The 16,836-nt window shown below is 38.0% G+C and overlaps 1 protein-coding gene across 3 annotated transcripts in view; it reads right to left on the bottom strand.

Annotated features, from left to right (window-relative positions):
- Positions 1 to 16,836, bottom strand: part of cdh24b (cadherin 24, type 2b) — a 239,742-nt gene that overhangs the window by 62,700 nt on the left and 160,206 nt on the right. For all 3 annotated transcript variants that reach the window (XM_030160285.1, XM_030160286.1, XM_030160287.1), the window contains exon 6: positions 6,373 to 6,554. In XM_030160285.1, the coding sequence (XP_030016145.1) occupies positions 6,373 to 6,554 (182 nt within the window). The remainder of the gene's footprint in view (positions 1 to 6,372; positions 6,555 to 16,836) is intronic.

Below are 16,836 nucleotides of genomic sequence, written 5' to 3'. Positions count from 1 at the left end.
CCTTGGCCACTTGTAACACTGTCAAGGCTTCCATTTCTTCAAAAGGGGGAAATCTCTCCAATATGCTCAAACATTTGTCCACAGGATGTGATTCATTTACAGGAATGTCACGTATTTGATATGCTACGCAGCGGTGCTTGTAAATCTAGCAGCAGAGTGAACACCAGGCCATCATCTGGGCCCGGTTCTGGTTCTGGTGCAGGCAACAAACATCGTGCCCCCTCAAATACAAGTTCCCAAGGAAGGGGAAAGGAAATGAGGTGCACAACAATGGGAGATGGGCCGAGCCGAGTCAAGCCGGTTCAATGTAGTGGAAATGCGGCAATACAGGAATTAGTAAAGTGTCTTAAGTTTCACTTTCACTGTACGCCACCCCCCCATCCCCAAAGAGCCACTGACAACCAAAATAATCTACTGATCTAAAATGTTTAATAACTTCTGAGTCACTAAACCTATTAATATGTTGAAATAATTGGTATAAAATGCAGTTTTTCATCTTTTCATGGTCACCAGATATGACCCATTTGGACGTTCAGAGGCTCTGCAGTGAACATGAAAACATCGTCATCTTCTACAACATTGATTCACCAGTAAAACCCATGGAGTTGGATCAATGACAGTGGATGGACACACTTGTTTTATGTTCAGTTAATGAGAGATTTTACTGAAAAAGTCACTTTTTCTGAAGTTTTCTCTGTTTTTGATCTAATAACCCTCAACTTTACTCTGAGGTTTAATGAACATCTACATGATCAGCAAATTAACCCTATAACGCCAGATGTATCATATTTGATACATGAGGTTCGAAACCCTCTACATGATCAGTGGGATATTTTCTTTCTTGAAAATTCTGATGTATACAATTAGATACATGAAATAGATGGATAATCCACCAGGGGGGAGGAATTCATTCACCAGAGGCCTTTCCAGTGACACTATAAGACTGCCATTAATGAGGAAGGAGGCAGAACTTTGAAAAGGAAATACCAATTTGTTAGACATGTTTGTGTGATATTATGTTTTTGTTTGTTCAAAAATAATATTTGAGCATTGAGACCCAATGTCTCAAATGTGATACAAAATTGAAACTCATACATGAAAATTCATATTTGAACAAATAAATAAAGAAATAAATGAATAAATAAATAAAATTGGGTTGTTTAGAAGGACCAATAAAGACTCCAGTTTCAAAGAACTGGAATTTTCTGTCAATGATTTAATAGTTTGGGCTTTACAGGGTTAAATATAGGAAAATACATAATTTACACTGAAAAAACACAAAATAAGGAAGATAATATCGCAATCAATGGTGATAAATCATTTAAGAAAGGTTAAATATAGAGAAAAAATCATTTGGGAACTGCCACAGAAGTAGCACTGGGTCTTTATGGGTTAACTCCACTACAGTTCTCCGAGAGCTTTTAGTATGTAGAGAAAAACAAACTGAAATCATTTACAGGACAAAGAGTTTGTGACATTGTGTAAGGCTGTGCAATGGACTAAATTAGCACATAGAAAATGTTTGGTTAATTTAATGAAATCCAACAATGTGACAGTATTTTAATAATTGTCATTTTTCATGGTTCCAACTTTTTAAGTGTGCAAATTTATTATCGGGCTGTTAGTTGGACAAAGCAAGCATTGTGATGGTGTCACTTTGAGCTCTGAGTGTATTTTCTTGACTTTCTACAAATCATTCCTTTTAGGTGTGTACAGAGACCTGCAGAAACAAATCAAGCTTTCAATCAGGCCAGTAAAATTACAATTCAAAATTTTTTTGGACTTATTTAAGCTACACGTCAACAGCAACGCACTTTGACACATTTAAACTGCAGTGCTTGATAGCTTTTTTGGTGTCACGGGGGAGGAAAAAAAAATTCCATAATTACCTTTCAGCATATTGAAACTCAAGTGGCCTCACAGAAAACAAGATCTCTCAGGTCTTTTGTGGACTCTGTTTTCGGATTGGCTGAAACCGTAACTTTTTTTCAGAAAGGTAGTGTGGGTTAAATATGTAACTGGCAGTTGTAATTACACAACACTGTTAAGATTTAGTCATACATGCATGGATCCGTTGCTCTACTCCATTTCTCGAAACTGCATCTCGGAAAAGTGGCTTCTCCTTTTTCCACAAATCGATGTCAGACCTTCTGTCTTTACAAAACCCTAAACTATGCACTACAGTACATACACAAAATCCAATCCATATATTCAATAAACTTTTGTGTGAATAATAGTTAAAATGTGCCTTTCCGGATCTGCTGCTAAGGACATTAATACCTGTTGCTTCCTGAAAGCTTTCTTAATAGTTGTGGGACATGTAACCATGGTAACCAATCTCACCTCTACTGACGGGTGTGCTGTAAAGCATAGACGTTAATTATATACAGTCGTGGAAAAAAATTATTAGACCACCCCTTGTTTTCTTCAATTGCTTGTTCATTTTAATGCCTGGTACAACTAAGGGTACATTTGCTTGACCAAATATAATATTAACAACAAAAACAGCTTGTAAGAGTTTAACCCTTTCATGCATGAATTATGAGAACCTTAATCAAGATTTATTTCCTGAGTGTTTTTATTCCTCTTTAGGCATGAATAAAACAATGCAACTGAAAATTTTCTTATGAACATATTTTTTATGGAGTTCCAAAAATGTCAGCTTGGCACCAAGCGTTCAATTTTGAAGCAAAGAAACATGGATTTACTGACATATCGTGTGAAAACTATGAAATTAAAACATTTGTAATGCTGCTAATCTGCTGTTTTCTCACATTTTAACATACTCTAATACTAGTCATTACTCACTTCATGGAGATAATATGCAAAAATCCCCAACTTTTTTGTAAAAATAACCCCAAAAAACAAAACAAAACAAAAAAATCAGTTAATTGCAGTTTGGTAACAATAACAAGCAATTTATTTATTTATTTTTTAGTTTAGTTTATTTCGGACATGCAACTAGACAAAGTAATCTTACTTAGTCCTTAGAAATAAAACAGGTTGTAAGAGGTCATGTAAGAAAACAAAAACAAAAACAAAACTTATACATATACATGACTTCATTTGCACATTCGAAAAGGAGTGGGAGGAAGTATAATTTATTTAATCCCACCCCTTCAACACTCAAACATGTTACTGCAGATCAGGTTTATCAAGAACAGCAAAGTTACAGTAATGGTATGAATTACAGTGGATGGGATGATGCATAAGCGTCCACTGTGTTGGTTGATATGGAACTAAAACAACAAAATCCATAAATATACAACAGAAGAGCTTTGAATAACTGTCCAGTGTAGTAACCAGTGTGCATGAAAGGGTTAATTTATAGTTAGTTGATAGTTGCTAAGTGTAATATACATCAGTTTTCCGAATCTGTTTTCTATCGGTTATTTACATTATTAGGACTCTAAACAGATGTTACTATATCATTAAGGAAGCAAAAGTAATGTGTTATGTTGTATAAATGTGAGCTGGGGGTGGGATTTAATAAGTTTTCTTCTTCCCACCCCTTTATGAGCAATACATATTGAATTTATTTTGATACTATTAGTGTACATACCAACTGCTATTTTGTCTTGGTCTCCTTTATTTTATTAATGCATTTACTCTGCCATTAGTTCCTTGTACACAAAAAAATTTAAATTTTTTCTTCTGGTCAAAACAAATAAATGAATGAAATGAATTTCAGAACTGATATCTATCCATTTTCCATGTTTTCTTGATAATAACCAAAATCACTTCAGTTCTTACATCAATATCTATGTCACTGTACTGACAAAAACAGTGCTTTTAGGCATTCCATGTTTTCTTTTCTGTCTGTTTTAGTCACATGACACACACAGGAGTTAGTACTTGATTGCATAACCATTGTTTTTGATGACTTTTGATCGTCTAATATTTTTTCCACAACTACATGTGTAATACTATATGCTATATACTACTATATGTGGACCGTCCAACTATGAGTAATGCTACTGACCGGGCTATTTGCTACCAGTCAATGTCTGTTATATTTATGCAATCCCAAAGCTTGCATACTGTAATATTTACTAAGACAGAATATGCAATTCCAATACTATTGGTTTTGGACACAGTAAATAAACTTGCATACTCTTTTAGACTACTAAACATAATGTTAGTATGTAATTTCAGATGCAACTTAATCCTTAGAGCTGCAAATGGAAGATGTATATCTTCATATTCTAGCATTGCTTGATTCCAGCCCCTGCATCTTTAAGCAAGCAACATAACCAAGTCCACAACTGGCCTGAACTGCAAAAATCAAAATCTTACCAAGTGTATTTTTCTCATTTCTAGTCAAAATATCTCATCACACTTCAAATAAGACAATCACCTAAAGAGTAACTTTTCAGTGAAATATAAGAACTTATTTTTAGACAATAGATCTGGAAAATCTTATTTCAAGAAATCTTACCAAGATAATTTTCACTTGTTCCATTGGCAGATTTTGTTTGCTTAATTCAAGATTTTTTTTGCTAAATTCCAGATTTTTTTTTTTTGCTTCATTTAAGATATTTTTGCTTAATTCAAGATTTTTTTGTTTTTTTTTGCTTAATTCAAGATATTTTTACTTAATTCAAAGTTTGTTTGCTTAATTCAAAAAATTTTGGCTTATTTCTAGACTTTTTTTTTTTTTGCTCGATTTAAGATTTTTTGTTCAATTCAAGCAAAAAATCTGCCAATGGAACAAGTGAAAATTCTCTTGGTAAGATTTCTTGAAATAAGATTTTCAAGATCTATTGTCTAAAAATAAGTTCTTATATCTCACTGAAAAGTTACTCTTTAGGTGATTATGTCTTATTTTAACTGTGATGAGATATTTTGACTAGAAATGAGAAAAATACACTTGGTAAGATTTGGATTGTTGTAGTGTGAGTGTAAGATCCTGGTCATATTCCACAGCCAAGCCTCCATTTTTCACTGTTTTTTCTCTCAGACGCACACATTCTTCTCTTACATATTTAATGCACACATTGAATGCATGTCCACGAAACCAAAATGTATGAATGTGTCAGTGAAGATATGTATGTGCAATGTAAATATATATGTATATGTATATATGTGTGTGTGTAGCGCCACAATCCATCTTGATCCTATCGCATTTTACTATATGCCCAGGCATTTTGCATCACATGTACAGATGATAACAGCAGATTACGCAACAACAAGCAAACAAACTCACGCTCTGAGTCAATCTTATTCACTTCCCCGAGATCAGAGACGTCTGGCAGCTTAAAGGAGACACATGTGTATTTTTATTAACGTGCCCGAGCCTCTTGGGAGAAGCTGATTTGAAATGAAAACATCACTTCTCAGACAGTCTGCCCACACACAGCCCACCTCCCCATTAGGTCTCCTTTTACATGTAAGGCCCCGTCCATCTCTGGAGACAGACATGTGTGTACTTTAACAAGCCTTACCGCTAATGATCGCGTCAGCCCTCATCACCCCCTCCATCCTCATACGCATCTTCATAAGAATGCGATTATTCAGGATGACAGGCTTCTTAGGGACTGACCGTTTGAAATTGAAATCATCCCGTCTAACACTGAGGGCGACCATTACCCAGTTGAACTCAAATATATAATAATAATAATAAAGACAGAGCCTCACCGATCCCCTCCGGTACACTCATACGCCCTCCGTCACAAAACCTTTCACCGAGAGACGACAGTCAAAACACGTCAACACTGGTCAAAACATTTCCGTTGCAAAACACCGAGCCCAACTGGATGCGTCGTCCCACTTTGCGTTTTGTACAAATCTTTCATTTAGATTTGCTATAAACACATGGAAATATTGATAAAAGGAAGCTCATTCGCAGGGAGTGAATTAAGCAGGAAATTCATTTGTCGGAGGAAAAAAAAAGCATCAAAACGCTCTCATCTGATGGGAGTGAAATTAGAAGAAAAGGTAAGATGAATACGATTCACCTGTTATGAAATCCTCACTGAAAAGGCTGCACAGAGATTAATCATCAACACTCTTTTATGCATATAGTGTATGGGAGCTTTGTGCTTTTCTAGGTTAATGGGCTTAGGCAGCATGCTGTTAGCTGTGTTTCAGCTCATGGACTAAACAAAGCTCTATAAAAACCTGCCTACATTACCTGTGTCATCTCCTCTACTCCCCCTCATCATCTGTCCCTATTCTGCTTTTGTCTCTTGTCAGGCCCTGCTCTTCTTTCCTTTACCCTTCAGAGTCAACGCCTCTGTACATGTGCTTTCCTTTCTTTTTTTTCTTTTTTTTTTCCTCTCTGCCTTTCTCTGTTACTAATAGCAACCAAATGACCCACACTCTCCTTTTCAATCCCTGTCGGCATTTGTCTCTCCATCACCCTTCACTCACCTTGTTGAGTGTGATGACCGCTTCTTGATTCACTCCGGTGATGTTGAACGTGTCCCCAGATTCCCCCTCCAGGATGGTATACAGGAGCCTGGCGTTCTCACCGAGGTCCGCGTCAGTCGCCGAGATGCGTCCAATTTCGGCGCCCGGGATCGCCAGCTCAGAAACGGAGAAAGACCACGTACCTGCAAGAGGCGTACATAAGTCAGATCACAGAAAAACACTCTATTCCATTAGCACGCGGTTACACTTCATTTGTCGAATAAACATTGGATTTGCTTTTCTGAAACGTTTTCAGAATGCGAGTTCCCCACCTGTGCTGAGCCAATATTTGCAATATCACATGTTTCACTCAGATAAGACAGCGTTTAATTTAAGAGAACTGAGCGGATGAAGGAGAAAGATAAAAGCAATAGGAAGGCAGAGTCTGCGTTTGAGCGCTCGGCATTGAGATATCAGAAAAAGCCAGGTAAAATATGTCCAGAAATCCTGCTTATATAAAACAAGTAAAAAGTAGCCGAGATTAAAAAAGAAAAAGACGTAAAGGAGGAAAAAGGGAAGATTACAGCCGAGAGAAGCTGCTTTGTGTTCTAGAAAACATTTGAACTTGATAAAGTGAGCAAACTCCTCATAAACATTGCTTTTTATTCCCTGTGTTGTCCATTTCCTGCCTCTTGCTAACACGTCCAGGTATTAATCTAGACAACAGCGTCTTTCATGTGTGCCAGCATACTGTTCAAATATGCTGGTTTTACTTTTGTGAGCCCATTAAAGCAGCACATTACGAGCCCTTTTACTGGCTTTGCGCTTTATATTACGGAGACGCACATTATATTTCTCTTATGATTCACCTGATGCACCTATGTGATGAAAAATATCAAGTACCAGACGACGCTGCGACGAGCTACATCTGTGGACTCGCATTAGAGCATAAAAAATGTTCACACACATTCACGTATTCGCCCACAACTTTATTTCAGCCTAATACACACATAAAGCACCTGCACTGACATGAGTAAGTATGGTAGGAAAGATAGAAATTGAGCGAGGGGAAAAAGGTAAGATATCACTATTTGGCTCGTGCGCACAGAACAGGCAAACTCATTCAAACAGAGCTGTTATCTGCTCCTGCTAAAGCTAAAGGGAATCAGATAGACCTGTACATGTGAGAAGGAACAACATAGCACAAACACATCAGGTCGACAGAATCAAAGATAGCCGACTCTTCAACAAGACAGTATCTGAGCCAACACACAGTCAGATGAATCCTGTAAAAATCTGACAACATCACAGCACGAAAACACGAGGTTATTTCGCTTTGTGGATCAGGATAACAGTTCAGACATCAAAGTGGCAACCTAACTTATCACCCAACCTGTTTGATAGTTGTCTTTTTTAAAGTCTGGTGATGTCAAATTGGCAGGATTTCCTTCTTATAATTACAACAAGTGCAGTTTTCCCATCCACAGAGGTTTTTATCTCAGCCTCAAACCTGAATCGAAAACATGTCTGTTACTGCCTGTGTGAGTATTTTCTCCTCCGATTCATTAGTCACGTCTTCCTTGACCCCGTCTCACTATAACAAAAATGATTCACTCCATGTGTTTTGTGTAGCTCAGATTTCAAAAGTAGGTCATACGTCCAAAGGTGCGTTTCATTTGGCAAACCTCAGTCCTCTCTTACATTGCTCATGTCTTTTCAACAGGCATTAGCTCCTCAGACACGGAACGCAAAAGATACATAGGATTTCTGCAGGTCACAAGTCAAATTTCAGATGTTTTAAAGACTTGTGAATGCAATTTTAAGACTCATTTAATGTCAAAAAGCATAAAAGATAAACAGAAAAATAGGAATCCCACACAATACTTGCACTTGTATTCTTAATTTTACTTGAATTTCTTCCCACTCGGTGTTAATACATGGGGTTACTGGGTTTTGGCAAGCATTCGTCAATAGCTTTTTTACTGTGGATTAATGTTTCTATTGCCTTTATACACAAACTTCCTGATCTGACTTTGACATTTCATGTACAAAGTACCAGTTTGATTTAATGTTAAATGGTTTGATTTATTTTCAGCAGAAAACTGAATGCACTAAAAAGTAATTTCAACAGAAAGGATTTTAAACACATTTTAGAGTTGGTGAAGGTGAGTCTGTGAACGGCTAGAAGCACTGTTGTTGTTGTTTTCTCCACTTGACACAGCTGTAAATGAAAAGAATGGAGTTTGATGCTGAAACGACAGTGTTTCTTCTACATGGATGAGTTTGATTATGAGGTTTATGAAGATATCAAGTTACGAAGTGATGTTATTATCTTTGCTAAGTTGATGGTTGTTGATACGCAGTTCAGACTAAACAGTGACAGTTCTGACCTTGTTTGTTTGATTCCAAACAGATCTTTAGTTCAGCTATTGACAACACAAACCGAACAGGAAACAAAGGTGATTTGTAGTTTTACTGTGGTTGTTTTCAGTCTAAAAACAGAGCTAAGCTAACAGAGCTTTAATGTAAACTATCAACTGTTGCAGCAGGTGAAGATAATGAGACACACTGTTGTATTGACCAACTGAGTTTTAAGAAAACTTGATTCCCAAATTCAAATGGATGGACAGAGATCACAATGGACATTTATAAAATGGAGAAGATAACAGCTTTTGTTAATAAGAAACTGGAGAAATTTGCTTCATACTGGGAAAACTGGGTCAACTATGTCACACCCTATAGGCCTGATTTTGTTTTCCCTACTTGTACTTTGCTTTTTTTCTCTCTCTCTTCTATTTGGTTATGTGCCTTTCTTTTCGGTGTCTGGACATAAAACAAAAATATTATTTTGGCATTTAGAGCAGACAACAGATGTATAATAAATATGATTTACTGGATGCGAATGTCTGATATTGAATGTCAATAAAAAGTAAAGAAAAAAAAAAGAAAAGAAAACTTGAATCCATAATACAGATGTGTGTAAACAATGAGCTTCATACTTTTTTTCAGCGAGTGAAACAGTCTCTGGATACATTGTGTTGACTCACTGGTGGTTTTGGGAGGCCTAAATGTGTTCTGGTACATGACTTACCATGCTGGTGAGAGTTTGGAATATTTGTACAACATAGGACCACTTTAAAGACCTACAAAAAGTCTGGATGAATGTAGCAAAGAAAAAGCAGAACAGAGAAATGTATTCACTGTCATCAGTTAAATTTATTTATTGCTGAAGAGGAGAGTACGACAAACAAGTTGGAAATATTTATATGACTGACTGAGAGTTAAACTCTAAATAATTTACTGTATATGTGATGTGTACATATAAATGTAAAGTAAATCAATTTAAATCTGCTAATCTGCTGAAATGGATTCCTATGTCTACCCTTTAGTTTTATTATCTGCAGGTTTAAGGGCTCCCATTTATAAGATGTGGACAGCTTCTGGGATGTCCTATTACAAAATGTATCTTGTAAATGACTTGTTGATTTTAACTGTTGTAATAATTTTAGAATAAATTGACTGATTGATTGATTGATTGATTATTTGTTTAGTTTTTAGTCTAACAGTACCACAACCAGACAAGCAAATAGCCAGCATTTGCAAGTTCTTAATTGTAGATTGTCCAAAGGTACAACATTTTCAGACAAAAATGCACCAGACTTGACACTAGTGGTCTCAGCTGTTGGCAGGATGTGACTGTAATAGCAGTGTCTAATTTTACAGTCAGAGAGAACAGAGAAAAAGCTGATCACACACCCACAACAGATTAAACATAATTGTTTTTCCTTTTAACTGTTTGACAAAATGAACAATGCAGTTGCTCTCATAAACAGTTCTCACTTTGGTTCTATTCCATTTCGTAAGTGTTATTTTTACAAATCAGAGATCATCCCCTGTGATTTCCATAAATGGAAAATATTAAATAGTGAAATATCACCTCAGTTTTTCTGTAATAAAAGCTCTATAAGATATCGTGGCTACACTCTGCAGGAAAATGAACATCTAAGATTGGTTTGATGTGATTAAATTAAATTCCAGATTACGGTTTCATGTTCTGTAATAAGCTGTCCGTTATAATGTTGTTTCCCCAGCTGTGATCATCATGTTTACCTGATGGGCTTTTATCAAATGTTGTTTTATTGTCTGAGGAGAATTCCCAATATGAACCGTCCTCAAATCACATTTATTACTTGTTTATTAGTGTTCTCCTTCTGCGGCTGCAACTGTAATGGCTCTATGAGATTTCCGCCATCCAATTCTCTATGGAGATTACATAACAACACAAACGACACAGATTCACCGCTGACATTCAAATGGGATTTGTTTTTCATAGCTAAATATGCTTAAGTGGTTAGCTGCTAGCTAGCACTGCAGCATTTTGTCTGCACACATTACAAGCAGGAGCTGTGACAGTAGCATTAAGCTCATGGCTGACCGTATGGCTCTAAAGGGGCGTGAATTGGCCCCATTACCATATGCTACTCTCCAGGCTGCTCTTTACTCACTCTTTCTTTTTACTTTACTTCATTTACCTCCTGGCGAACAACTGTTCTGCCTTCCACATCTCCTGCTACTTCTGCAATTTACTCAAGGTACTTGTACTTGACGCTCTCCAGGAGCTTTCCGCGCTGCGTGAAAATCTAATATACAGATGTAATGGGGGCTTTCAGTGCACTTACTATAAGTTACTTAACAGGTGCATTTTGAAAACTAGAAAAGCACTCGGAGAGCGCAGACCTCCGCCAAGGCAGATCACCCCCCGCCCCCTCCATTACCACCAAAATTTAATCATATGTTCCTTCTGCCAGTATCAACATTTCCTGAAAATTTCATCAAACCAATCCCCCTCCCATCACCACCAAAATTTTACAATTTGTTCCTTGTGCCAGTATCAACATTTCCTGAAAATTTCATCAAAATTCACCCCCCTCCGTTGTCCCCGATAACCACCAAAATTTAATCATTTGTTCCTTGTGCCAGTATCAACATTTCCTGAAAATTTCATCCAAATCCTTCCAGAACTTTTTGAGTTATCTTGTTAACAGACAGATGAACCAACAACCCCACACACACACACACACACACACACACACACACACCCGATCACCACTAAAATGTAATCATTTGTTCCTTGTGCCAGTATCAACATTTCCTGAAAATTTCATCAAAATTCACCCCTCTCTGTCCCCCCGATCACCACCAAAATTTAATCATTTGTTCCTTGTGCCAGTATCAATATTTCCTGAAAATTTCATCAACGCCCCCACCCCCCCCCCATCCCCGATCAGCACCAAAATTTAATCATCTGTGCCAGTATCAACATTTCCTGAAAATTTCATCCAAATCCTTCCAGAACTTTTTGAGTTATCTTGTTAACAGACAGATGAACCAACAACCCCCCCCCCCCCACACACACACACACACACACACAATCACCACTAAAATTTAATCATTTGTTCCTTGTGCCAGCATCAACATTTCCTGACAATTTCATCAAAATCCCCCCCTCTCTGTCCCCCCCGATCACCACCAAAATTTAATCATTTGTTCCTTGTGCCAGCATCAACATTTCCTGAAAATTTCATCAACCCCCAACACCCCCCCCCCATCCCCAATCAGCACCAAAATTTAATAATTTGTGCCAGTATCAACATTTCCTGAAAATTTCATCCAAATCCTTCCAGAACTTTTTGAGTTATCTTGTTAACAGACAGATGAACCAACAACCCCCCCCCCCCCCCCCCCCCCACACACACACACACACGCCTGAGCACCACTAAAATTTAATCATTTGTTCCTTGTGCCAATATCAAAATTTCCTGAAAATTTGATGAAAATCCATCCATAACGTTTTGAGTTATCTTGCTAACAGACAGACAAACAAACCCCGATGAAAACATAACCCCCGCCACTGCACTTGGTGGAGGTAAAAAAAAAAAAAAAAAAGCAGGAACAAATGATTGAAGGTCACTCCAATGTACTGATTTTCATACAAGCATCACCTTGGATCGTCTTCACACAGACATAAAACAAACTCACACAGTCAAGTCACTAAAGAACGGATACATTATTCATCGCTCTGTTATTACATCACTATTATTCCCAGCAAATAATACTTCCTTATTGTTGCTGCTCTTTGACTCACAATCCTTAAATCCTCAGGCAGGAATCTTTCATGCTTACAAATATAAGTGCACTTAGATCTGTCTGGATGCCAAAACATGTTAGGCTTAGAAACACTCATCTAAAATCTATACAGAAGCGCTTTTTTGCTGTTTTTTAATGGTTCGGACTAAACATGTTAGAGAAGAAACATTTCATGAAACCTTCTGCCCTTTTCTCACAAATCTAAATGGAAAACCCAACGCCTTTACAAAATTGAATCATAGTTTTATTGGCTAAAAATCAAATGTGTTCAGATTATAGACAATGTCATGCATAATAAAAACACTACATAACATTCAAGACACTACGTAAAAAAGGAAAACACAGTGTTCAGGCTATGTAGAATAAACGTGTGTGGCTCCAGCAGCTCTATTCAGTAAAGTATGGAACCTCATAAGGCCAAAGGACAAAGATGAAACTGATGTTGCCCCAAACTCTGACATAGACAGGATTTTACTTATTCATGATGCCGCTGCTCACACCCAAACACCTGTGCTCTCTGAACTGGCTTATGTTTGTTTCATCTCATCATTAGCAACAAGTGTGTACAATATTGAGTCATTGTGTGTACGCTTGTGCATCTGTGCTGTAATTGTGTTTAACTTCTGGTCCTATTATGCGTCACAAGAGTTTTGCCAAAACAGATCGATTCAATAAATGAGTTTAAGCCACGGTGCATTTGGTTAAGAGCATGGGGTTTAGTGTTTTAGCAATACAGAAAAAAAATAATTCCACTTACAGGCTGTGTGTGAAATCATTCAGTACTCACATAATAGTCCACTGTGTAAGTTTGTCGTTTTGTCTTTGTACTGAAAATTATAATACTGTTTACAGAGATGTCAAGTAGCAAAGTACAAATACTTTGCTACCTTACATAAAGGAGTAATATTTTGCTTTTTAAAATGGAATGATGCATTTTAAAACATTTCCCTGTGGTCTACATAAACTGTAAATGCTACGCTATTAGTTTAAAAATGACTCTATAATGTGCTAAAAAAAAAATTTTTCTCTGCAGTATTAATTTCTTCATCAGTTTGCACCCTACGCTAATACTAAAACGATGTAGAATTGCAGGGGTTCCCAAGGTGGGGGTTGTGAGATGATTTTCAGAAATTTCTTGAAGTAGCTCTTAGGTTTGTAATGATATACATTGGAAAACAGACAAATTAACCTAAATAGACATTAACACAAGCCCCCCCTCAAACCCCTGCAAGTAAAAATAGAACACAATGAGTAAAATGTCCAGTACCCACAATGCAATGCAGCAGACTGGCACTCTGTAGAGTTGAATTTTACACTGCATCTGTGCAGAACTTTTCACTGAATATTAAGTCTACTGTTAGAGTTGGTTTACTCTATATAGAGCTATAAATATTCTATCTATGCTGACTCTGAAATATTGACACTGGATTTTTTCTGTGTAGGCTTGTACAGGCTTTTACTGTAAGTACTAGGCATGATGGGTAATTACTTCATCTGCCTCTCTTCTCATCATGATACATCACTCTGAAACAGGGTCATTCTGGACTCATCAGACCAAATGACTTCTTTATATTGAAACACAGTTCAATCTTTATGCTGTCAACAAACTGATGGTTGTTTCAGAAATGAAGATTTATTCACTTAAAGGTGGGGTAGAAGATGTTTTCCTGGAGCATTTTTTATTATACTGCTTAAAATCCCCTTCACACCCCAATTGCGACCAATTAATTAAACTAGCGGCATTGTACCTGTGGTGCCATTGTACGATAGCATGAGAGGCTAAAATCGGCCAGAATACCTCACAACATTTGAATATGGACATACAATTGTGTCTAGTAGTAGTCAGGTAATGTTTCTATTTGTTTGGTGGGGATCGGGCCTGTGAAGGCTGAGGATAACCCGTACAAACGCCCTCCTGTGCTGCAACATTGTTAGGATACGGGGACACGGTACGGACACAGAACGTGCATTATAGTAGGATGCTCTAACACATATAAAAAAATATAAAAATAAAAAATTTTAGTCACTTGAGGAACGGAAAGGACTGAAAAAACACCATCCAATCCTTTTAACCGGCCCATCAAAATGATTGAACGGTGATATGACTATCAAACTCAACCGCCATTTGCCCCCCCGCAAGTAAAATCCAGTACTCTGGAGGCGTGGCTTCTGGGGGAAGTCTAAAGAAAGGGGTTTGGACTTTTGAATTGTGTACTTTCAAAATGTAGCTTGCTAGAACCATTTTTCCAGGATCTCCTACCTTACCTTTAAAGAACTTGTTGGAGCTGAAACATATTCATCACAGCAACAATTACCCAATGGAAGGATTTTATCTCTTTCTTTAGTTAAATCCGAAGTGATGGAGTGACTTTGGACGTGTCACAGACCAATCTTAATGTCACTACTGAAAATACAAAATGGACACCACTTCTACTCCTTCCTAGTAAACAAAATTGAAAGTAAAAATATGCTGAAATTCCGGTTCAACCCTAATGCTGATACAGTTACAGTGACAATTTCCCATATTCCCTGTGTGTTTTTTGTATTTATTCATTTACTGTGTTTTTATGTCTTTATGTGACTCACTTCTTGCATGCTAAAGTCACTGCACTGTCCCCTGAAGGTAAATTCATTCTATGTATTTGACCCATCCTAGAACACTGGGGCCAGTGGGCTACCACTATAGGCGCCCAGGGACCAACTCCAGATCTAAACCAGTACCTAGGTCAAGGGCACTGACAGGGGAATTAATCTAGCAAACATGGTTTTCATGGCAGGGCAAACTGGAAGACCCAGAGGAAAACATTTCAGGAAAACAGTTCAATTACATCAATAACTCATTTATCGTCTGCAAGGAGTGGACAGGGTGCCTTATTACGAAAACCAACATCATCCACTGAATGTCAGCGTATTTACCCAGCAAATATCAGATACCAATGTGAAGCCAATACATTGGTACAACCCTAAGTGAAATATTACTGTCACATACAGTTAAACTTTGCGAAGTGAAGCTCCACAGAAGAGATTCAGCCCCCACCCACATATGCAACCTGGAGGAGGAGGAGGAGGAGCTTACCGATTCCTCAACCAGCCTCCAGTGGTCAATTAAAATATTTTGGTTTTATTTTGAGGAAGCTGTTGCACGGCCTATTTTTATTTATACTGCCACAATGTAGCATATTTCAGACAACAGCGTGATTCTAATTTTGTGGCAACGGAACAGAAGCTGTGAGCCATTTATCACCCAACATCAGTGTCTGACCTCACTAAACTGTTGTGAAAAACTTGAGTAAAAACAACAGAGGCTGTTGTTGCAGCTTCGTTAACATATCCACAAACTTGGCACCAACCGTGGTGTTTAGCTTATTTTACATGACAAAGCATTGACTATCACAATGCATCTCTCTTTTAATATCCTGGTGCTGATGGAATACACCAAGGACCACATGGCCCTGCGGGGGTCTGCCCACTAAGTTGGGACAATGTGTGCCAATGAATCAACACTAAATGGCAGTTTATGTGGCGTGTCTACCATGCCTACCATCTGGGACTGACACAGCACCAGAAGGCTGAGATGAAGACAACTCGAACATAAACAGGCCTATTGCTAATGAGACAGCAAATTAGGGAAGTTATTTACAAGTTAGAGACTGTGCCTTCTATTGATCTGTGCTATTGTACAGTGAAGCAAGCCACAGAACCGCTGACAGAACCATCCCTGTTATGTTTTTTTGTCTCATACAGACACACACACACATAGAGCAAAGTGCTCCAGCCTTTCTGTCTTTTATACACACACTTGTCACACACAGAGAGCGCTCACGAGGAGAGTGACAAAGGGGGTGTGATGCCGGTAAAGTAGGCTAGAGCTAGTCATTATCAGCTTTCTGCTCGCACAGTAGAGCAGCTGGCAACACAAGTCATACATCATTTCCACCTGTGATGGACTAGGGGAATAGGAATAGGAGTGGGAATCTAACAGGGGAGAGAGGACAGTGAAAAGGTGAGTGACAGGCAGTGAATCCTAGCTCATTCTCCACATAAAGAACCTCAAAAAGCAACAGAAGTCCCTGATAACATCACACATCATAACAATAAAGAGCAGATGGGTTTGGGCCTTTGCCTTTGTTCGTACAGGTAAAGCCATTAGAACGGACTGTGAGGAAACAGCATGGGTGCACCAGCTCAACACTTACCATTGCACTAATACAGGTGCTCCCCACTGAGCTCGTCATAATTGTGCCAGGGAGAGGAAACAGAAAGCCCTCCTGTGCTGTATCTGGGCTCTGCTTCATAGATGGAAACTCTTTCTCCTTCTCACCTAGCCCGTATCAGCCT

The sequence above is a fragment of the Sphaeramia orbicularis genome, chromosome 17, assembly GCF_902148855.1.
Source record: "Sphaeramia orbicularis chromosome 17, fSphaOr1.1, whole genome shotgun sequence".
Taxonomy (NCBI): domain Eukaryota; kingdom Metazoa; phylum Chordata; class Actinopteri; order Kurtiformes; family Apogonidae; genus Sphaeramia; species Sphaeramia orbicularis.
The sequence above is the reverse complement of the archived record's forward strand: the minus strand, read 5'-3'. Positions and strand labels throughout refer to the sequence as shown.